This window comes from Gopherus flavomarginatus, chromosome 4 (assembly GCF_025201925.1).
Source record: "Gopherus flavomarginatus isolate rGopFla2 chromosome 4, rGopFla2.mat.asm, whole genome shotgun sequence".
Lineage (NCBI taxonomy): Eukaryota > Metazoa > Chordata > Testudines > Testudinidae > Gopherus > Gopherus flavomarginatus.
In genome coordinates, this window is record NC_066620.1 from 136787119 (window position 1) to 136809959 (window position 22841).

Consider the following 22841-nt stretch of genomic DNA (forward strand, 5'->3'; position numbering starts at 1 on the left):
TTCCTAACTTTACATACAGAAATGATACATGCGTATGAATTGGATAATCACATTCAGTAAATCATAGACTTGATTTTAACAAATAGGGAGGAACTTGTTGAGAATTTGAAAGTAGAAGGAAGCTTGGGTGAAAGTGATCATGAAATCATAGAGTTTGCAATTCTAAGGAAGGGTAGAAGGGAGTACAGCAGAATAGAGACAATGGATTTCAGGAAGGCAGATTTTGGTAAGCTCAGAGAGCTGATAGGGAATGGGAATCAAAACTGAGGGGAAAAACAACTGAGGAGAGTTGGCAGTTTTTCAAAGGGACACTATTAAGGGACCAAAAGCAAGCTATTCCGACGGTTAGGAAAGATAGAAAATGTGGCAAAAGACCACCTTGGCTTAACCATGAGATCTTGCGTGACCTACAAAATAAAAAGGCGTCATATAAAAAATGGAAACTGTCAGTTTACAAAGGATGAATATAGGCCAATAACACAGGAATGCAGAGGCAAGATTAGAAAGGCAAAGGCACAAAATGAACTCAAACTAGCTATGGGAATAAAGGGAAACAAGAAGACTTTTTATCAATACATTAGAAGCAAGAGGAAGACCAAGGACAGGATAGGCCCACTGCTCAGTGAGGAGGGGGAAACAGTAACGGGAGACTTGGAAATGGCAGAGATGCTTAATGACTTCTTTGTTTCAGTCTTCACTGAGAAGTCTGAAGGAATGTCTAATATAGTGAATGCTTACGGGAAGAGGGTAGGTTTAGAAGATAAAATAAAAAAAGAACAAGTAAAAAATCACTTAGAAAAGTTAGATGCCTGCAAGTCACCAGGGCCTGATGAAATGCATCCTAGAATACTCAAGGAGTTAATGGAAGAGGTATCTGAACCTCTAGCTATTATCTTTGGGAAATCATGGGAGACGGGGGAGATTCCAGAAGACTGGAAGGGGGCAAATATAGTGCCCATCTATAAAAAGGGAAATAAAAACAATCCAGGAAACTACAGACCAGTTAGTTTAACTTCTGTGCCAGGGAAGATAATGGAGCAGGTAATTAAAGAAATCATCTGCAAACACTTGGAAGGTGGTAAGGTGATAGGGAATAGCCAGCATGGATTTGTAAAGAACTAATCGTGTCAAACTAATCTGATAGCGTTCTTTGATAGGATAACGAGCCTTGTGGATAAGGGAGAAGCAGTGGATGTGATATACCTAGACTTTAGTAAGGCATTTGATACGGTCTCGCATGATATTCTTATAGATAAACTAGGAAAGTACAATTTAGATGGGGCTACTATAAGGTGGGTGCATAACTGGCTGGATAACCGTACTCAGAGAGTAGTTGTTAATGGCTCCCAATCCTGCTGGAAAGGTATAACAAGTGGGGTTCTGCAGGGGTCTGTTTTGGGACCGGTTCTGTTCAATATCTTCATCAACGATTTAGATGTTGGCATAGAAAGTACGCTTATTAAATTTGCGGACGATACCAAACTGGGAGGGATTGCAACTGCTTTGGAGGACAGGGTCAAAATTCAAAATGATCTGGACAAATTGGAGAAATGGTCTGAGGTAAACAGGATGAAGTTCAATAAAGATAAATACAAAGTGCTCCACTTTAGGAAGGAACAATCAGTTTCACACATACAGAATGGGAAGAGACTATCTAGGAAGGAATATGGCAGAAAGAGATCTAGGGGTCATAGTAGACCACAAGCTTAATATGAGTCAACAGTGTGATACTGTTGCAAAAAAAGCAAACGTGATTCTGGGATGCATTAACAGGTGTGTTGTAAACAAGACACGAGAAGTCATTCTTCCGCTTTACTCTGCGCTGGTCAGGCCTCAGCTGGAATATTGTGTCCAGTTCTGGGCACCGCATTTCAAGAAAGTTGTGGAGAAATTGGAGAGGGTCCAGAGAAGAGCAACAAGAATGATTAAAGGTCTTGAGAACATGACCTATGAAGGAAGGCTGAAGGAATTGGGTTTGTTTAGTTTGGAAAAGAGAAGACTGAGAGGAGACATGATAGCAGTTTTCAGGTATCTAAAAGGGTGTCATCAGGAGGAGAGAGAAAACTTGTTCACCTTAGCCTCCAATGATAGAACAAGAAGCAATGGGCTTAAACTGCAGCAAGGGAGATTTAGGTTGGACATTAGGAAAAAGTTTCTAACTGTCAGGGTAGTTAAACACTGGAATAGATTGCCTAGGGAAGTTGTGGAATCTCCATCTCTGGAGATATTTAAGAGTAGTTTAGATAAATGTCTATTAGGGATGGTCTAGACAATATTTGTTCTTGCCATGAGGGCAGGGGACTGGACTCGATGACCTCTCGAGGTCCCTTCCAGTCCTAGAGTCTATGAATCTATGAATCTATAACCTTTTCAATGATCTCACAAGACCTATCATGCATAAAACATGTCTTAGTGATGCCATATTCATATCATAACAATATTTCTATGGAGAATATGGGGTTTAATGTCACAGACCGTGTCTTCCATTTTACAAAGTTTAGCTAAAACTGTTGCTTCATGTTCCTTCAGCTAAATGTCATCCTAACATAAGTGCTTCTGCAAGACAGAATAGTGCGACTGTTTGACTGTGTGGGTGTTTGAAAAGTGTGAATTGGGAGTGCCTTGTTCCAGGTGGGTCTTGAGTCGTTGATTGGAGAGCAGGCTTTGAGCCAGGCCACCTGCTTTGAGCCAGCAGCCTTATAAAAAGGCAGCCAGTTGCAAACAGCGGACAGGCAAACAGAGGGAGTTTGCCTGGGAGTTCGCCTGTGGGGAGGTCACACAGAGTGTTTTTGCTGTACAGGCTCCTTTGACCATTACATACAACATCTGAGGAGCCTTTTAGAAGGAAGACATGGATAGTGAGCAGTCAGCTGTTGTGACCTGCTCAGAATGTACCATGTTTGTCTTTCTCCCAGAAGACAGATGTGACTTCATCTGTATGAAGTACAAGCTGGTTTCCATATTATAAGAGAAGGTTAGAGGACTGGAGAACGAAGTATCAACCCTGCGTTGCATCAGAGAAAATGAGGTTTTTTTGGATAGAAGTCAGTGTTTGGTTCTGGAAGCAAAACATGCTGACGAATCAGAGTGAGGTGCAGAATGAGGAAGAGTATTGGCAGCAGGTGACCTCCAGAAGAAGAAAGAGGAGAACCTGTGTACCCCCAATGCAGATAGAGGTGCAAAACTGTTTTGAGGCTCTCCACCGGTACTACTACAGAGAAGGATTTGGAAGAGCCCTCTGAGGGAAGCTGTCAGAAGGAAATCCCATCAGCAGGGAAGCATGACATGCATTGTCCTAGGGATAGGGGTTCCAGGACCACCACTCTCAAGAGGAGATGGGTGGTGGTGGTTGGGGACTCCCTCCTAAGGGGGATGGAGTCATCCATTTGCAGCCCAGATCGGAGACTCAAAGTGTTCTGCTTGCCTGGAGTTAGAATCCAGGACGTGATGGAGTGTTTGTCAAGACTGATCAAGGCCTCGGACTGTTACCCTTTCTACTTGTCCATGTGGGCACCAGTGATACTGCCAAGAATGACCTTGAGCAGATCACTGCAGACTACGTGGCTCTGGGAAGAAGGATAAAGGAGTTTGAGGTGCAAGTCATGTTGTCATCCATCCTCCCTGTTGAAGGAAAAGGCCCAGGCAGGGACTGTTGAATTGTGGAGGTGAATGCGTGGTTACGCAGGTGGTGTCGGAGAGAGGGGTTTGAATTTTTCTACCATGGGGTATTGTTCCAGGAAAAGGGATTGCTAGGAAGAGATTTGATCCACCTAGTGAAGAGAGAGAAGAGCATCTTTGCAGGCAGACTTGCTAACCTAGGGCTGGTCTACACTACGGGAGAAAATCGATCTTAGATACGCAACTTCAGCTACATGAATAACGTAGCTGAAGTCGAAGTATCTAAGATTGAATTACTCACTGTCCTCACAGCGTGGAATCGATGTCCATGGCTCCCCCTGTCGATTCTGCAACTCCGTTTGGGTTGGTGGAGTTACGGAATCGATATAAGCACGTTTGGGGATCGATATATCGTGTCTAGATGAGACATGATATATCAATCCCCGAGCAATTGATGCTACCCTCCGATACGGCGCGTAGTGAAGACGTACCCCTAGTGAGGAGGGTTTTAAACTAGGTTCGCTTGGGAATGGTGACCTAAGCACAGAGGTAAGTGGGGGAGTGGGATACCTGGAGGAAACACGAGGAGGAGCGTACAAGACAAGAAGCCTCCTGATTCCTACTGAGAAAGTAGGGCAATCGGCTAGTTTTCTTAAGGTGCCTGTTGTGACGGGTTAAATCACAGAATCCCCCCCCTTGGGAGCTGCCACCTGATGTGCCAAGACTACTTCTGCTGCTGTCTTCTTGCCCTGTCAGCTTAGGACTTCAGTGCCCTGCCTGGTTTGAGCCCGGTCTGAATCACATTCCCTAACAGCTGTAGGCTTACCTGAAAGCAGCTTACAGAAGTGTTCTTGTTTTGAACACTTAGATGTCCAACTCCCAATGGGGGTCTAAACCCAAATAATTCCATTTTACCCTGTATAAAGCTTATATAGGGTAAACTCATAAATTGTTCGCCCTCTATAACCCTGATAGAAAGAGATGCACAGCTGTTTGCCTCCCCAGGTATTAACACATACTCTGAGTTAATAAGTAAAAAATGATTTTATTAAATACAGAAAGTAGGATTTAAGTGGTTCCAAGTAGTAACAGAACAAAGTGAGTTACCAAGCCAAAAAAACAAAAACCATGCAACTCTAAGCCTAATACTATAATACAATTGAGTACAGATAATCTCACCCTGAAAGATGTTTCAGTACGTTTTTTTCACAGACTGGATGCCCTCCTTAGTCTGGGCACAGTCCTTTCCCGTGGTACAGCCCTTGTTCCAGCTCAGGTGGTAGCTAGGGGATTCCTCATGCTGGCTCTCCTATGCAAAGTCAAGCCAGGAGTCACCTGGGCAAGTTACATGTCCATGCATGACCGAGTTACTTACCAGCCAAGCCACATTCCTAGGAAAGCTTAGATGTGGATTGGTGTCTTCAAATTCATTGTTGGCTTAAGTGTTTCTTGACTGGGCACTAACTGAAAATAGTCTTTCCTCAGGAAGCTGACCAACTGTTTCAGTACAGCCTGCTTAGAATCAAACAAGTATGCAGGCAATATTTATAATACAAAATGATACATGCATACAATAGGATTAATAGATTCAGTAGATCATAATCTTTACAGAGATGTTACATGACATACGTAGCATAAAATACCTTCTAGTTGTGTTCTATATATGTACATCCATGAGCATATTTCTGTAAAGCCTTATGGATGGCACTGTCACACATGTACACAAATGCAAGAAGCCTGGGAAAGAAGCTGGAAGAATTGGAAGTCCTGCCACAATCAAGGAACTATTATGTGTTTGGAATAACAAACTGGTGGGGCAGTTCACATGACTGGAGCACTGTCATGGATGGGTATAAACTGTTCAGGAAGCACAGGTCTGGGAGGGAAGGTGGAGAAGTTGCATTGTATGTAAGAGAGTGGTATGATTGCTCAGAGCTCTAGTTTGAAACTGGAGAAAAGCCTGTTGAGAGTCTTTGGGTTCAGTTTAGAGGCGAGAGCAACAAGTCTTGGTGGGCATGTGCTATAGACCACCAGATCAGAAAAATGAGAGAGACTAGGCTTTCTCTGGACAACTAACTGAAGTCTCCAGATCACAGACCATGGTTCTCATGGGGGACTTCAATCACCCTGACATCTGCTGAGAGATCAATACAGCAGTGCACAGACAATCCAGCAAGTTTTTGGAGAGTGTTGGGGACAACTTCCTGGTACAAGTGCTGAAGGAATCGACTATGGGCCGTGCTCCTTTTGGCCTGCTGCTTACAAATAGGGATGAATTGGTAGGGGAAGTAGAAGTGGTTGGCAACCTAGGCAGCAGTGACCATGAGATGGTTGAGTTCAGGATCCTGAAGAAAGGAGACCCTGGACTTCAGAAAAGTCCTCAGTGGTGAAAGAACAGGTTAAGGACTATTCAGAAAAGCTGGACATGCACAAGTCCATGGATCCAGATCTAATGTATCTAAGGGTGCTGAAGTGATGGCTGATAAGGCTGGTGTGATTGCAGAACCATTGGCTATTATCTTTAAAAATTCGTGGCGATCGGAGGAGGTCTCGGATGATTGGAAAAAGGCAACTATAGTGCCCATATTTAAAAAAGAGAAACTGGGGAACTACAGACCAGTCAGCCTCACTTCAGTCTCTGGCAAAATCATGGAGCAGGTCCTCAGGGAATCCATCTTGAAGCACTTGGAAGAGAAGAGGGTTATCAGAAGCAGTCAGCATGGATTCATCAAGGGCAAGTCATGCCTGACCAACCCGATTGCCTTCTATGATGAGATAACTGGCTCTGTGGATATGAGGAAAGCAGTGGATGTGATGTATCTTGACTTTAGCAAATTTTTGATATGGTCTTCCACAGTATTCTTGCCAGCAAGTTAAGAAAATATGGATTGGATGAATGGGCTATAAGGTAAATAGAAAGCTGGCTAGATTGTCGGGCTCAATGGGTAGTGATCAACAGCTTGACATCTAGTTGGCATCCAGTATCAAGCAGAGTGTCCCAGGGGTTGGTTCTGAGGCTGGTTTTGTTCAACGTCTTCATTAATGATCTGGATGATGTGGTTAATTGCACCTACTGCAAGTTTGCAGATGACACTAAGATGAGGGGAGTGGTAGATATGATGGTGAGTAGGGATAGGGTCCAGAGTGACCTAGACAAATTGGAGGATTGGGCCAAAAGAAGTCTGAGGTTCAACAAGGACAAGTGCAGAATTCTGCACTTAGGAAGGAAGAATCCTATGCTGGGGTTCCTACAGTCCCCAGCCTGTAGGAAGAATCCTACAGGCTGGGGACTGACTGGCTAAGCATCAATTCTGCAGAAAAGGACCTGGGGATTACAGGGGACTAGAAGCTGGATATGAGTCAACACTGTTCCCTTGTTGCCAAGAAGGCCAATGGCATATTGGGCTGTATTAGTAGGAGCATTGCCAGCAGATTGAGGGAAGTGATTATTCCCCTCTATTCGGCACTGGTGAGGCCACACCTGGAGTATTGCATCCGGTTTTGGTGCCCCCACTACAGAATGAATGTGGACAAATTGGAGAGAGTCCAGTGAAGGGCAACAAAAATGATTAGGGGGCTGGGGCACATGACTTACAAAGAGAGGCTGAGGAAACGGGGGTTATTTAGTCTGCAGAAGAGAAGAGTGAGGGAGGATATGATGGCAGTCTTCAGTTACCTGAAGGGGGGTTCCAAAGAGGATGGAGCTAGGCTGTTCTCAGTTGTAGCAGATGACAAAACAAGAAGCGGTGGTCTCAAGTTGCACTTGAATCTCTGTGCCTTGGTTCCCCGTATGTAAAATGGGGATAATACTTCTCCACCTCACAGTGTGTGCTGTTGCTTGTATAGTTAACCTTCTTTGTAACTAAGGAAGGCTAGTTTTGCAGGTGGAGCAATGTAAGTAGTATCTTAATACTCAGCATATCTGGTATAGCTTTTCTGTAACATACAGTAGATGTGGTGGGATACTTTTTGCAGAGAAGGACTGGATGGAACGCAATCCAGGGTTCATTAATACATCTCTACCCTGATACAATGTGACCTAATAAAACACGAATTCGGATATAACGTGGTAAAGCAGCGTGGAGCCCCGGGTCCATTAAAGCGCCACCTGAGCCCCGCTGCTTTACTGCATTATATCTGAATTCATGTGGAGTCCCAAGCCCTTTAAATCCCCACCCGAGCCCCACTGCTAGAGCTCCGGTGGTGATTTAAAGGGCCCAGGGCTCTGGCTGCTGTGGGGAGCCCCAGGCCCTTTAAATCCCCGCCCGAGCCCTGCTGCCAGAGCTCCGGCGGTGATTTAAAGGGACCGGGGCTCCCCACAGTGGCTGGCGCACCAGGCCCTTTAAATCACTACCAGGGAAGCCAGTCCAGTCTGGCATGGCATACCGGCTCTTGCCAGTACGCCATATCAGACCAAACACGATATAACTCAGTCTCACCTATAAGGCGGTGAGATTTTTTGGCTCCTGAGGACCGTGTTATATCGGGATAGAGGTGTACTAGTTTAGGGAAAACGTTATCTTATTTCTTCTTTTGGGCTGGTCATATACTTAGGAAGCATTCTCAGCCTGGGAAGCAAAAGATTGGAACCCAATTCTAATGTGGAAAAAATTGACACTAGGCCATTGGCTGATACACATGGGTGGATTAAGTTTGTCTCATTATTTAAATTAAAATTCTGTGTTCAGAAACTTTGGTGGCTAGATAAGAATCTCCCAAATGATAAATGTATGGCTGTGACCAAGGTCTTAGATGATCACAATTTTGAACCTGTATTTTTTTTTTTCCTTTTTTTTTTTTTTTTTAAATTTAACTAGGCGGAAAATGCAGCCTTTTCTATCACGTTGTAATACTATTCTTTGTTAATCCTGGCTTACGAAAAGCTCCCTGGTCAAAGATCAAATAGCAGGAAAGATGTGAACTCTACATATCACTTTTCCAAAAATGTGTTAATTTAAATCCTCAAATATTTTAGTAGTAACTTTTTTATTTAAAAAGGCAGTCTTTAAAAAATGTAGTTTCCCCCCTCCTTTGTTTCCTTTTTTTAGTGGATGAACTCTTTGACCCCATCAAAATCAGAACAGGTGCTGTCTTTGTCTAGTACAGTGCTTCATATGCTGTTGGCACTCTAATGTTGCTTGAACCAGTTTTACACGTGGTTTGGTCTGGTTTAGGTTATCGTTGTTTAAAAATGGTTATGCTACCTTCTGTGACAGACAGGCAAACCATGTTTTAAGAAATATTGAAAACTGGCTTATATGACCTTTTAATACCCAGTGTTTATATACTATGTATAGGCTATTGCAGCAGATCTAGGCTGTTTCCTCACTGACAGATCTTCTTCTTTAATGAATATTATAATATTGTTGGGGCATTATTGTGGTATGGCGTTATTTGGTATGTTGCATAGATTGGAACAACTTATGCTATAACATTAATATTCACTAGTTCAGTAACCTAGTCAGGGCACTATAACAACACCCTTCAAGGTAGTAGGTGAGCCGGTATATGGTTTCTTATAGCCATGTCACCACACACGTCTCAAAAACTAGAAGGTATAATTTATTGTAGGGGTTTTCAACCTTTTTCTTTCTGAGGTTCCCCCCCACCCCCAACATGCTAAAAAAAATTCCATGGCCCACTTGTGCCACAACAGTTTTTCTGCATATAAAAGCCAAAGTCAGTGATGGGTAGCAAGCAGGGCAGTTGCCTGGGCCCCCACGCCACAGGGGGCCCCATGAAACTAAATTGCTCAGGACTGGTTGGCAGGGCTTGGGGCCCCTGGGCTTCAGCCCCATGTGGTGGGGCTTTGGCTTTCTGCCCTGGGCCCTAGCAAGTGTAATGTTGGCCCTGCTTGTGGACCCTTGGTTGAGAACCACTGATTTATTGTATTTAAAGTCAGAGTTGACACTCAACAACTGCATCTAGCATATTAAAATACTAAGTTTAACTCCTTGAAGTTGTTTAAAACTGTGTTATGGTGTCTTCAGATTTTTCATAGAGGACAAGCATCCTTTTTATCAGGCTTGAAAAATTCTTGAAGCTTGGTTGTACAGCTTGTTAACAGAAAGCAATCTGAACATGGTTGAGTCTATAGTGTTTAATATATAATCTAGATATCAGTGAATTCATTAATTACACTAATGGTGCAAGGATACTGGTCTACAGTTGAAGTTCTGTCCAATCTAGTCACGCAAGTATTAAACGTTTTATTTATTTAGTAAGTGTGACTTTTTTGAATATTATTACATAAGTTACATTATTACAGTATTACTTGAGACAGAATACTAGCTAGCATGCTGTTCATCACTTACCTTTTTTTTGTGGAAGCAATGAAAACATTTTCTTTTGAGTCAGCTTGGTTTATGATTAGTGGTGTGCTAAGACCTTACTGTTGTAGATAGCATCTCTCACCCATGCTTCAGAAGAGGTGTAGGTATATACAAATACTAACAAAATGTACCCTAAAAGTTTGTATTTGCTATTTTTACTTAGCTATTATTGCAAAATATCTAGAATTTAAATATGGTTAGAAATCAGTAAAAATTACAGCATGTGTTCCTTGACCTTTTTGGCTAGGGAATAGGTCCATCATTTGTTAGCCATGTGTGTTGGAGAAGCGTTAAATCCACAAACATTGGCCTGTGTTTACCCCTTTATATACTGAATCATTTAATTTAGGGAAAAAATACTTAAATCAATATCTTTTTTTCCCCCCAGCTTGTCAAGTAACTATGAAGCTCAAATGAAGAGTCTCTTAAGGATCGTGAGGATATTTTGTCATGTCTTTCGCATTGGCCCATCCTCTCCCAATAATGGAAATGACATGGGCTACAATGGAAATAAAACTCCAAGAAGTCAGGTGTTCAAGGTCAGAAAAGTATATGACGTTGTTAGGAAGATAGACGTTAAAGAGATGAATTTCACAAAGCATGCATTCATTAATCAGACATCTCATGAACAGGAAGTAAGTTTGGTTGGTACCTGTATCTGTTTTTAAACCAGGCCCACTTCTTTACTTTTTGTGTAATCAGGTTTTTACATTACATTTTTTACTGACCTACATCTTACCTATTCTTTTTCTCTTCTTAATGTCTCCTACTAATAATCTAATGTCATTTATAAGACATTTTAAATGCTTTAATTATCAATCTGTGTTTGTTATGGTAGATCTTAGGTTTTTATTTCTGTTTTAGGTTTAGTAGTATAGCTTGTAATCTCAATGCTATAACATTAGGAAATATACTAGAATGTATTAATGTAAATCCAGAATATGATGATTAGAGGTTTATAAGGTTTTTATCACTTCTTTTATCTGATTTCTCAAAATAGATTAAATTTAATCTGTTTCTTTTTACTTTCATCACCAAGTCTTTTCTGAAGTAACCTTGTTTAAGAACTTTCAACCAATAACTTTATTATTGAATACTTCAAAGTTAATTGGCTTTATAGTATCTTGAAACATCTGCACAAAGCTCTGTTAATGAAAAGTCTCACCTCTGAATGTATATTTTTCATATATATGATACTTCAGTAGGAAATTGTGTAACTTGCTATTTTGTAAAGCATTCCGTTTTTGCTATCCTCTAAATTACTTCTTTTCAAAACACATTGTTACATTTTCTTCAACATGAAAATCACATTTAGCATTGAGGGAGGGAGGTAGATAGGTATACTGAGAGATGGATATATTGGTAGAAACAAAGCAGCCCCAAAAAAGAATACTCAAAATTCAAACCTTGTAATTCTTCATTTTGTTGAATAGTGTCACCTACTGGAAGGAGGGGAGAAAATATGCAAATTTAAAAAGCCTCTGTTTCAGATATTGTCTAATTCTTGATGGTAAAATAGTCTATCCTTTTTCTCAGTGACTCTACTGGGAAATATGAAATCTACAGCAGAAGAAATATTGCTAATATAACTCACGCTTTTTCCTAAAACTGAAATATTAAAATTGAATTACTTGATACGCAGGTGAACATCACTAAACTCTATTCACAGTGCCCTTCTTTATTGTCAACAAAGATTTTAATGGCAGGGTGCTGTGGGGAAGGTTTGTATTACTAAAATCACATTGCTTTCTCAAAATGCACTGGTAATAGTTTTTTTACGCTATAAAGCAAACTTATATTTTCAAATACATGAGCTTAGTATATTTAACTATGTACTGTACTAACATGGCTTCAAATCTTAACTTGCTAATTTGCAAAAGTGAGAATTGCATGATGGGTCTCAGTTTGTTTTGTTTTTTAGTGAAGTTTTGTCTGCGTTTCAAAATCTTAAAATTTTGAAGAAAGGATTCTGCCTTGGCTTCTGATGGCTTTTCTGTCTGGGTATTTTAGCACAGATTAATTTTCACTTTCAGGTGGTTAACCCTTATCTCCAGGTGTATATTTTACTTGACTAGCAATGGAGAGGCCTAGTGTAAAAGTCTTCAGTGGCATGTTACAAGTAGTATGCTCCTTTTGGACTCACAGTATTCAGGTAGCTTAGCTGGTGGGGGCCAGACAGTATTTGGCTCCCAGAAGACATGTTTTCCTCTTTAATCCTTCCTTAAGTATGTAGTGGTCCTGATCACTTTAATCCTTTGGGAAGAAAGAAATGTCATACTGTGTCTGCCAGTTAGCAGTGGTTACTGTTTCAAGTGGAGGCTGCTTTAGACCTGTGAATTATACCAAACAATGTGTACATATTTAATACATTTAAAAATATACATCTTGGGTGTTGTAGTGGTCCTACTGAAGTCAATGGTAAAACTGACTCCTGTTGTAACTTCAGTGGGGCCAGAATCGATTGATACGTATCAAGTACAAACTTCTGAAATAACCACAGTGAGTAGCAAAAGTTACTGCCACAAGTCAAAATATAAATCCATTTAAAGGTGAAATAAGCACAGTGTCAAATCATATTAAAATATCTTTCATAGTACCCTCAAAATTGCTAAATTTAGGCTTTAACTTGTAATCTTTTTAAAGGCAAAGGTCCTTAACTTAAACTGTAAAGCCAGTGGCAGAACTCTGTCTAGGGTTCCAGTTAGTTTAACTTTCATGACTGCTGTTATGAAAGGAGTAGTCTTATGTAGCTAGCTTTCAAACCATTGGGGCTTTGCTTTTAATTGCACCCAGAAGTGAGAAGAACGAGTGCAAAGGATGAATGCTATGCACTCATTTAAACCAGTGCAGAATTCTGAGAACAGATGTTGTATGAGAACAGTGTTCCCTCTTGTAGGCAGATGGATGTATTCTTCACTAGGTGAAGTCACTGGGTTCCTGTCAAGGAAAGAGCAACTCTAGAAACTTCCTTTCTTGAAATGTGGTGCCCAGAACTGGACACAATATTCCAGTTGAGGCCTAACCAGTGCAGAGTAGAGTGGAAGAATGACTTCTTGTGTCTTGTTCAGAACATACCTGTTAATGCATCCCAGAATCATGTTTGCTTTCTTTGTAACAGCATCACACTGTTGACTCGTATTTAGCTTGTGGTCCACTATAACCCCTAGATCCCTTTGTGCCGTACTCCTTCGTAGGCAGCCTGTTCCCATTCTGTATGTGTGAAACTGATTGATTGTTCCTTCCTAACTGGAGCACTTTGCATTTGTCTTTGTTAAACTTCATCCTGTTTACCTCAGACCATTTCTCCAATTTGTCCAGATCGTTTTGAATTATGACCCTATCCTCCAAAGCAGTTGCAAACCCTCCCAAATTGGTATCATCTGCAAACTTAATCAGCATACTTTCTATGCCAATATCTAAGTCATTGATGAAGATGTTGAACAGAGCTGGTCCCAAAACAGACCCCTGCAGAACCCCACTTGTTATACCTTTCCAGCAGGATTGTGAACCGTTAATAACTACTCTCTGAGTACGGTTATCCAGCCAGTTATGCACCCACCTTACAGTAGCCCCATCTAAATTGTATTTGCCTAGTTTATTGATAAGAATATCATGTGAGACCGTATCAAATGCCTTACTAAAGTCTAGATATACCATATCCACCACTTCTCCCTTATCCACAAGACTGGTTATCCTATCAGAATGATTTGACATGATTTGTTCTTTACAAATCCATGCTGGCTATTCCCTATCACCTTACCACCTTCCAAGTGTTTGCAGAGGATGGATCTAGACTATTCTCAGTGGTACCAGATGACAGAACAAGGAGTAATGGTCTCAAGTTGCAGTGGGGGAGGTTTAGGTTGGATATTAGGAACAACTTTTTCATTAGGAGGGTAGTGAAGCACTGTAATGGTTACCTAGGGAGATGGTGGAATCTTCTTCCTTAATGTTTTTAAGATCAGGCTTGACAAAGCCTTGGCTGGGATGATTTAGTTGAGGATTGGTCCTACTTTGAGAGGGGGTGGGACTAGATGACCTCCTGAGGTTCCTTCCAACCCTGGTATTCTACGAATCTATGATTTATTATATTTTAAAATAATTTTCAGAAATGCCTAAAGTTCAGGGCACCTCTTCTTTAAACCAAGGGTGGGCAAACTTTTTGGCCTGAGGGTCACATCTGGGTATGGAAGTTATATGGCGGACCGTGAATGCTCCTGAAATTAGGGTTTGGAGTGCAGGAGGGGGTGAAGGCTCTGGGATGGTACCAGAAATGAGAGAGGGCTCCAGGCTGGGGCAGGGAGTTGGAGTGCAGGAGGGGGTGCGGGCTCTGGGTTGGGGCTGGGAATGAGCGGTTTGGGGGGCAGGAGTGTGTTCCGGGCTGGGACCGAGGGATTCGGAGGCTGAGAAGGGGTTAAGGGCTGGGGCAGGGGGCTAGAGTGTGGGGAGGGTCATGGGTGCAGGCTCTGGGCAGCACTTACCTCAAGCTGCTTCCGGAAGCAGCACCATGACCTACATAGAGGCGTGGCCAGGCATCTCTGCCCACTGCCCTGTCTGCAGGTGCTGCCCCTTCTGCAGGCACTGTCCCTGCAGCGGGAGCTCGAGGGCCAGATTAAAAGGTCTAACAGGCTGGACGTTGCCCATGGGCTGTAGTTTTCCAACCCCTGCTTTAAACACTTAAATAAAAAAAAATGGTCACAGTAATCTTTCATGGAGAGGTGTAAAGAGTTTGGATAGACCCTGAGCATGGGCTGACATGGAAAAAGCTCACGCTTTGAGGGAAGAGAATAGCTGTGCGATCTTATTGGAGGCATAGTTAAGATTCCATCCTTAACTCACTACAGCAGACCCAGCCAGCTTCATTTAAGAGATTCCAAAGGTACTAAAATTGGATGCATTACCTGTGTTATGCAGATGATAAAATGCACTAGAGTCAGCCCCTCTTCATAGGTGAAGGAATCACTAGCTAATTAAAACTCACTTCTTGATTATACTGAACTTTGGCTGTGCAAAGAAATTCTTTGGTTAATATACATTTTATTTAGAAACCCAAGAGTGAAGGAAATCCCTTTTAACTCAAATTAAGTCTACCTGTGAGAAGCCTCTTTTCTGTTTACTTCGACCGGGTTCTAATCTTCTCCCCATTATATTCCATTGAATACCTCAAATTATTTCAGATTTAAGACTGAAGTAATGGTCCCACATCACATTGCAGCTCTAATTTGTCAATGACAGGCATGGATGGCTGCTTTGAGGTAGTCATTAGAAAAGGATCAGAACTTCTTGTTCTGCATTGTGTGTTCAAACTCACTGTAGATTACCTTTGCTATCTTGTAAACTGGAGGCAATAATTGGTCCAATAGGACCCTAAAAGAGCAAACTATCTGTGGAAAAACTCATGCAGGCACTACTTCTGCTTATTCTAAATATTTTCCCCTGCAAGCATGCTTCTGTCTTACATTGCTTAAGTCATAGCCAGTTTGCTTTTATTTGGGTCTAGCACTGGGAGAATTTTAAGACTGTAGAACTCTATAAACTTGGCTAGTAATTCCAATAAATCCTAATGTGATCTGCACACTTCCAGATTTACAAATTAATTCTATTCCAGGATACTTTGACTTGAGTCATGTCCTTGAGAGTGGGCATCTTCTAAACCTGAGATCAAATACAAAAAACATGAGTGACCTCTTTCCTGATCTGAATTCAGTTCACTTTGGACTTAGTTCATCTTGTTTCAGCTAGGTACTAACACAGTGCAATCCAATTAAGTGGTGGTAGTATATGCAAGGTCAGATGCCTCATTCATGGGTGAAATATAAATTATGATGATCTTGTTATTGATTAAGCATTGAACAGCCCAAAGTTGATGATGCTGTTGACTAATTTCCCTGTGCATCCAAAGCAATATCCTTTAAGAGATCACTGGGACAAATAAACGTTAGACATGCTGTGCCTGAATTGTGGCTTTGTATTCTTTAGGCTTCAGTGCCTGTATTAAGTGTTTAATTTATCTTGTTCTGCTGATTTTTTTTTCCAAAGTCTTTGATCTTTTTTTCTGGTGAACTTCTTTTCATAAGCTCCCTGTCCTAATCAGAGAAGCCTGTAACATTTGATTCTCTCATTTCTAGTATCAAAGTATGATTTTTTTGTTGTCATATGGCTATTGCTTTTATGGACTAGTGGTTCCCTGCTCTAAACCTTTTTAAAACTAAAACATTTGTCTGTTGGCTGGAAGGTATTGCTATATACTGTAGCATGAGAGCTGAGTTTGATTTCTGGCATTCCAGGTCAGTAGAGCAGTGGCTCTCAACCTTTCCGGATTACTGTGCCCCTTTCAGGAATCTGATTTGTCTTTCGTACCCACAAGTTTCAGTCACTTAAACTACTTGCTTACAAATCTGATATAGACATACAAAAGTGTCACAGCATGCTATTATTGAAAAAATGTACATGTACCCCTGGTTGAGAACCACTGTAGTAGAGAATGAAAGTGCTGCACATGCAACATGAATAGGTTTAAGGAAGGAGTTATGCCATCTGTTACTGAACAGTAGCCTTTCTGGACACACAAAGAATAAAAACTACGACTCAAAGGATGTTTGATATGTATGCTAGAATCGTAGAAATGTAAGGCTGGAAGGGGCCTTGAGAGGTCAAGTACAGCCCTCTGTGTGAGGAGATAATGGAGATCAGTTACTCTTTCCTGATTCATATTGGATATAGAATAGAATTAAATTCATTCTTATCATTATAGAATGAAGTGTAAAGTCTGTAGTTTTAAAAGCAAACTAAGTTGGTTTCTTGGTGACAACTTCAACTAAGTCATCCTGCTTAGGCATAGTCATTAATGCCAGCATAAAATGTAGACCACTTTGCGAAGTGTGTGTGAGTATTCACATTTGGTAAGTCATAATGTTGAAATAGGAAAACAGGAACTGAAACTGCCTTGACCACGGCTCTGAATACAATCTGAATGAATTTTGGGTCAGACCTCCAGGAATATCAGTTTGGTGCCTGCAGGGCATAATGGAACAGAGAATTAAAAATAGGAGTCCTAAGAAATCAAGAAGAGTGTCTGACAAGCATCTGAAATACTTAGGAGAAAGCATGCTTTAGAAATGCAAGGCTAATCGAGGAAATGCCTACGTAGCTTTGTCTTTCAGAGTATATATGTTATGCGTACAGCTACTTTTTAATCTGACTTCTATGTAATTCAGTAAATCTTGTTTTTAATTAAAACATTTAAGTCTTACATTGTTTTGTGGTAAAGTCAGTCATGCATCCTTGGAGGGAAGCTAACCTTCTGACCTCTTGTGAGAAGTAATTGAGGTAAAAATAGCAAAGAATTCTGTGGCACCTTATAGACTAACAGACATTTTGGAGCATGAGCTTTCGTGGGTGAATACCCACTTCCTCAGATGCATGACATGTATTCACCCACGAAAGCTCATGCTCCAAAACGTCTGTTAGTCTATAAGGTGCCACAGGATTCTTTGCTGCTTTTACAGATCCAGACTAACATGGCTACCCCTCTGAGGTAAAAATGACACCTATATTGAAGCATTCAGTTGAGGTGACCCCCAAGAAGTGTCATACGGATACTGTTTTGTTAGCACGGGTGCAACGAAAACAGATATCAGTAAGTGGCAGGAACAGAGTACTGAAGTTATAAGGGGAGAGGTCCAGATCCCACTTCGCAAGTACAACAGAACCCTGTTTATCTGACTCTCCCTTAACAGGCTCTCCACATTTACCAGACAACCAGGACTCCAGGACCAGAAGTGGGCGATTTCTCCTGTGGCCGTTAGATGGTGCTGCAGCATCACATTTTCCCATTTTTCTGTTTTTTCCAGAATTTTGATTATCTGATCTGGTCTTGGTTCCAGTTAGACCAGATAAATGGGGTTCTATTGTACCTCAGCAATAATGCTTTTTAAGAGGGAGAAAGGATGAGATGATGATACCTTGTGTGCGTACAAAAGTTGCCTTTCTTATTCCATACTCTTCAGTTACACCTCTAGTGAACTATGGTCTTAAACAAAATAGATACTAAATATCTTGTCCTGTTTTTTTTTAAAAATTAAACTGCTCTATGAATAGCTTTGCAAAATAGTGAATGAGATTGGTTTTTGAAGGGCAGTGGGGAGACTTGCATAATTATTACCAATAAACTTGTTTCTAGCCAGTGAAATTAATCATATTAGCAATATGAACTCTGAGACGTTCATGATACTAGCAGAACTACTCATAAAAATATTAATTTTGGTCCTACTCTGGCAAACTTTGTTGATGGTCAGAGTCTGCTTGCATAGAGCCTCGTTGACTTAACTGGGGCTCTGTATAGGTGCAGGGGTCCACCTGATTGGAGCAGCTTGCTTGATCTAGATATAAAAAAAAGAAGAGACTTGTTCAGACTTCTAACATTTCAAATAGTATAGGCAGGATTGTTAGGACTTGAATTTCATCTCTCTGTCTCACTGCCTAGCAGTTAGGATAGCGCTACCTCTGGTCAGTAGTATGTACATAGCAACCGCTGGACTAACATATATGTGTGAGTTTTATAAATTAAAGTTTGTATAAAACACAAGGTGATCATATATTTCTTCATCTACTACGTGATTCCCTCCCCCCCCTTTTCTCCTTGGTTTTATGTGGGTTTTTTAGATTACTCTATGGCTGTGAAAAGATTTTACATGAACAAATACTTTATCTGAGATGAGCTTTATTAGAATTTAATTTAGCAGCTTCACCATTAGCATGGAAGTTGTGCTGTACTTGTCTTTGTTTATGGTGTGATCTTGTTTCTAATGTTCACAAATATGTCCAATTACATTTTTGTCATTTGTCCGTTGCAGCCGCTGGAATTACTCTGGCACTCATTAGATGAATGGCTAGTTCTAATAGCTACAGAACTGATGAAAAACAAAAGACACTCTGCCAACATTACATCCATTTTACTAAAGCAGAAAGGGCCAAATCAGCAGGATGCTACTCTTAAGCCTGCCTTTGACGCTGCAGGAACTGAGAGCAGAGAAAAGCTATCTACTGACACAAGGGATTGTAAAGCATATGATGTTGCCAGGAAGCAGGAAGCTTGTGCAGATTGCCAGGATGTTATCTCAGTGACAGCAAACAGGTTGAGTGCTGTCATCCAAGCGTTTTATATGTGCTGCTCCTGTCAGATGCCTCAAGGGTAAGGAGGATTCTGCTCATTATCTCAAATTTTATTTTTTAAAATTAGTCTGATTTCTTGTGAAAATATGCATGCTGACATATTTAACGACAAGGGATTTCTCTGTGCTTCTTTCATTTGTTCAAGTATGTTATTTTTCATAACGCTTCTAAACAATGCAGCATACCTTCCTTTTCTTATTGTTGCTGCTGTCTCATGAAAACTCTTGGTGCAATTCTGCTCACATTGAGTATCTTGATTAGTTTTTGCTTTTTTTGTCTTGTGTGATAGTTGTGGGAAAACATGATCTTCTGGGGTTCAAATACTTCCACTTCATATTCCACATGTGAAGTCCTCTCTAGTGTCACATAATTGTCTTCATAACTGCTACTATAGTTTCGATGTCAGAAAAATCAGAACTGTCATTTCATGCAAAAATAAGCACCAGCGGCAGAACTTATCTGACTTGATGTCACAGAGAATTGTAATGGGATACAAAACCTTTCATCTCTAGGTCACGCCCACTATGAATTCAGTCCCAGGTTAGCAGACACTAAAAAGCTGTTACCATATGACATCTGTTCTAATGGCCCAGGTGAAATAGATTGGTGGTCTCAGTCCAATACCTAGTGAGTAGACAAGTGTCTCCATTATAACTGAACTCTTCTTGTTAATCTATTTGACATAAAGGATTGAACTTGTCTTGGTAATATGCTACTTGCCCTATAAGCATAACACTGTTGGTGTTCGTGGGATAGTGTGAGAGAGCTTGTACTGCTGCTCCCTCAGTTTTTCTAAGGCTTAAGTATTTCATTGTATAGTATTTTTCATGCAACACTTTTTTCACAAACTCAGATCTCAAAGAAAATGCTTCTGCTTTCATAAATACACTTAGCAGTAGGAGTAATAAAGCTTCTGGTTTAACTCTAAAAGATTAGATTTGAATCCAGAGGATATTCCCAACAGAGCAATATTAATTGAAGGCTGATCAGTTGTAGCTGAAAGTTTTCTGGCACATTGGGAAACATGTCCCTTTTTTTTTTTTTTAAGTTGAGAAGGGAGTCAAACTTTTAGTCTCCAATTCTTTCTAAATATTGAGTGTATTTTGGAAAATGATTAAACAAAACTAGAAAAATAGGTTAAAAATAAGGTCCCCCTCTAAGTGAGGATTATAATTGCACAAAAATTTTAACCACTCAATGGTAGCACAATACTGAATGTAGATATAGAGTAGGCTTAAAAACATACAAACTTTTAAAAGCATTTGATATATTTAAAAGTAACTTCCTCTTAACTGCCAAGACCTGAAGTTTCAGAATTATTCTCCTGCAAGAACTGATAAACCAGAAGCCTAAAACAGTGTAAAAGATGCAATTCCCTAAAATGTTTGAGATATTTCATGTCATCATCTCTTGCTGGAGAAAAACAGGTATCTGAGTTCAGGTGTGGACAGGTGAAAGGTAATGATCATATTGATATCTTTTGGCTTGGTCTATATACAGACAGATGTTGGTATAACTATGTTGCTCACTGGTTTGGAAAATCCACATCCCTGAGTGATGCAGTTATACTGACCTAACTCCCAGTGTAGACAGTGCTATGTCAACAGAAGGGCTTCTCCTGTCAACATAGCTACTGCTTCTCAGGGAGGTGGAATACCACCAAGGGCATAGGTAGTGTTTCCACTAAATGCTACAGTGGTGTAGTTGCAGCGCTTATGTGTAGATAAGTTCTTAGTATCTGTGTTTGTATTAAATGTTTTTGTTCACCTTCAGATGTTAATACCTTTTGAGATCTAGGTTAAACAGTTAAAAGCTCCACTAAAAACATGTTATGTTAACATGCTCTGTATATTTAAATATAAACGCAAGCTGTTAGGTGCTCTTAACGTTATAGTAGAAAGGGTGTATGCTAAATTGTATCATCCAATGCATGTGTTCTCACCTGTATCATGAAAAGCAAAAGTCCTGCAGAAAATGCATGTGATAATGCAGTTAGGCTGTAACACAAACCGTATGCCCAGGAGAGCAGTTACCAGTCAGGCTGCATGGCCAGGCTTTGACACTTGACTCTTCTTGCCTTTTTGATTGCTTTACATTACATCCTCAGAGGTGTTGGTATACTAGAAGATTAAAACTAATTAATTATATACTTGAAAAATCCCTGTACCGCAGCATACCACCAGGATTACATGTAATTTTAAGTAAAAAAAAAAAAAAAAATCCTGAGGTTTGTTGTACAATCTTAAATTCTGCATTTGTTTTATTTTCATTAAACAAAATTATTTACAACTGAATACATTTTATTTGTATTACAGGATGACGTCACCTCGTTTTATAGAATTTGTCTGCAAACATGACAATGTTCTTAAGTGTTTTGTAAACCGGTAGGCCTTCAATAATTTAATTTTTTTATTTGACTAAAATGTTAGTTACAAATTTATATTTAATTGTGATTCAGAGGTGTTTGTTGCTGGGTACAATCCTGATCCAGCATGTATTCATACACATCTAACTATGCACATTAGTAGGCCCGTTGGACTCCGTGGAAGTACTCCTGTGCATAAATGATGTATGCCCACAAGCATTGCAGGAATGAAGTTTAAATGAGTATGTCCCTAAGCAACTCTTCTGTGTGTTTCGTATCCCAACACTTGTCAAGAAGGAACTAGAACCAGGGCCGGCTTTATGACCCATGCAGCCCGATTGGATTACTCGGCGGCAGTCCAGGGCTTCAGCGGCACTTAAGCCATGGGGGGGTCCGCTCCTGGTTTTCCTCGGCACTGAAGGACCCCCCCCCCCCCCCGCCGCTGAAATGCTGGCGAAGACCCCCAGAGCGGGGCCCTCTTCAGTGCGGGGCCAGATTCCGGGGAATCAGGTAAATCAGCTTAAAGCCGGCCCTGACTAGAACTATTGGTCTGTAAGTAGGTGCCCTCTCCTACCCTGCTCCAAACATAGTCCACTACAGGTCAAAATTACCCTCCTTCTCCCAAGGTTTTGGTTTACTCACCAAAGGAATGCTGAATGAAGCATACAGCCTAGTTTGTCTTCTCCTTATGCTTGGCTGCTTCCAAAGTTCTTCTGAGGATTGCTCAGGGTATGTCTACATCTACAATTTTGCAGCGCTGGTTGTTACAGCTGTATTAGTACAGCTGTATAGGGCCAGCGCTGCAGAGTGGCCACACTTACAGCAACCAGCGCTGCAAGTGGTGTTAGATGTGGCCACACTGCAGCGCTGTTGGGCGGCTTCAAGGGGGGTTCGGGGAACGCGAGAGCAAACCGGGGAAGGAGACCAGCTTGCTCGGGGGTTCGGGGAACGCGAGAGCAAACCGCAGGGAAGAAGAACTGCTTGCTCGGGGGTTCGGGGAACGCGAGAGCAAACCGCAGGGAAGGAGACCAGCTTCCCCGCGGTTTGCTCTCGCGTTCCCCGAACCCCCCCTGCAAACCGCAGGGAAGGAGACCTGCTTGCTTGGGGGTTCGGGGAACGCGAGAGCAAACCGCAGGGAAGGAGACCAGCTTGCACGGGGGTTCGGGGAACGCGAGAGCAAACCGCAGGGAAGGAGACCAGCTTGCACGGGGGTTCGGGGAACGCGAGAGCAAACCGCAGGGAAGAAGAACTGCTTGCTCGGGGGTTCGGGGAACGCGAGAGCAAACCGCAGGGAAGGAGACCAGCTTCCCCGCGGTTTGCTCTCGCGTTCCCCGAACCCCCCTGCAAACCGC

At 41.4% G+C, this 22841-nt stretch overlaps 1 protein-coding gene across 4 annotated transcripts in view; it reads left to right on the top strand.

The window, feature by feature from the left end:
- Positions 1–22841, top strand: part of HACE1 (HECT domain and ankyrin repeat containing E3 ubiquitin protein ligase 1) — a 106177-nt gene that overhangs the window by 31112 nt on the left and 52224 nt on the right. For 3 of the 4 annotated variants that reach the window (XM_050949235.1, XM_050949236.1, XM_050949238.1), the window contains 3 exons: positions 10339–10585; positions 18806–19143; positions 21440–21508. In XM_050949235.1, coding sequence (XP_050805192.1) covers positions 10339–10585; positions 18806–19143; positions 21440–21508 — 654 coding nt within the window. The remainder of the gene's footprint in view (positions 1–10338; positions 10586–18805; positions 19144–21439; positions 21509–22841) is intronic. The other variant, XM_050949237.1, reaches the window with a different exon arrangement.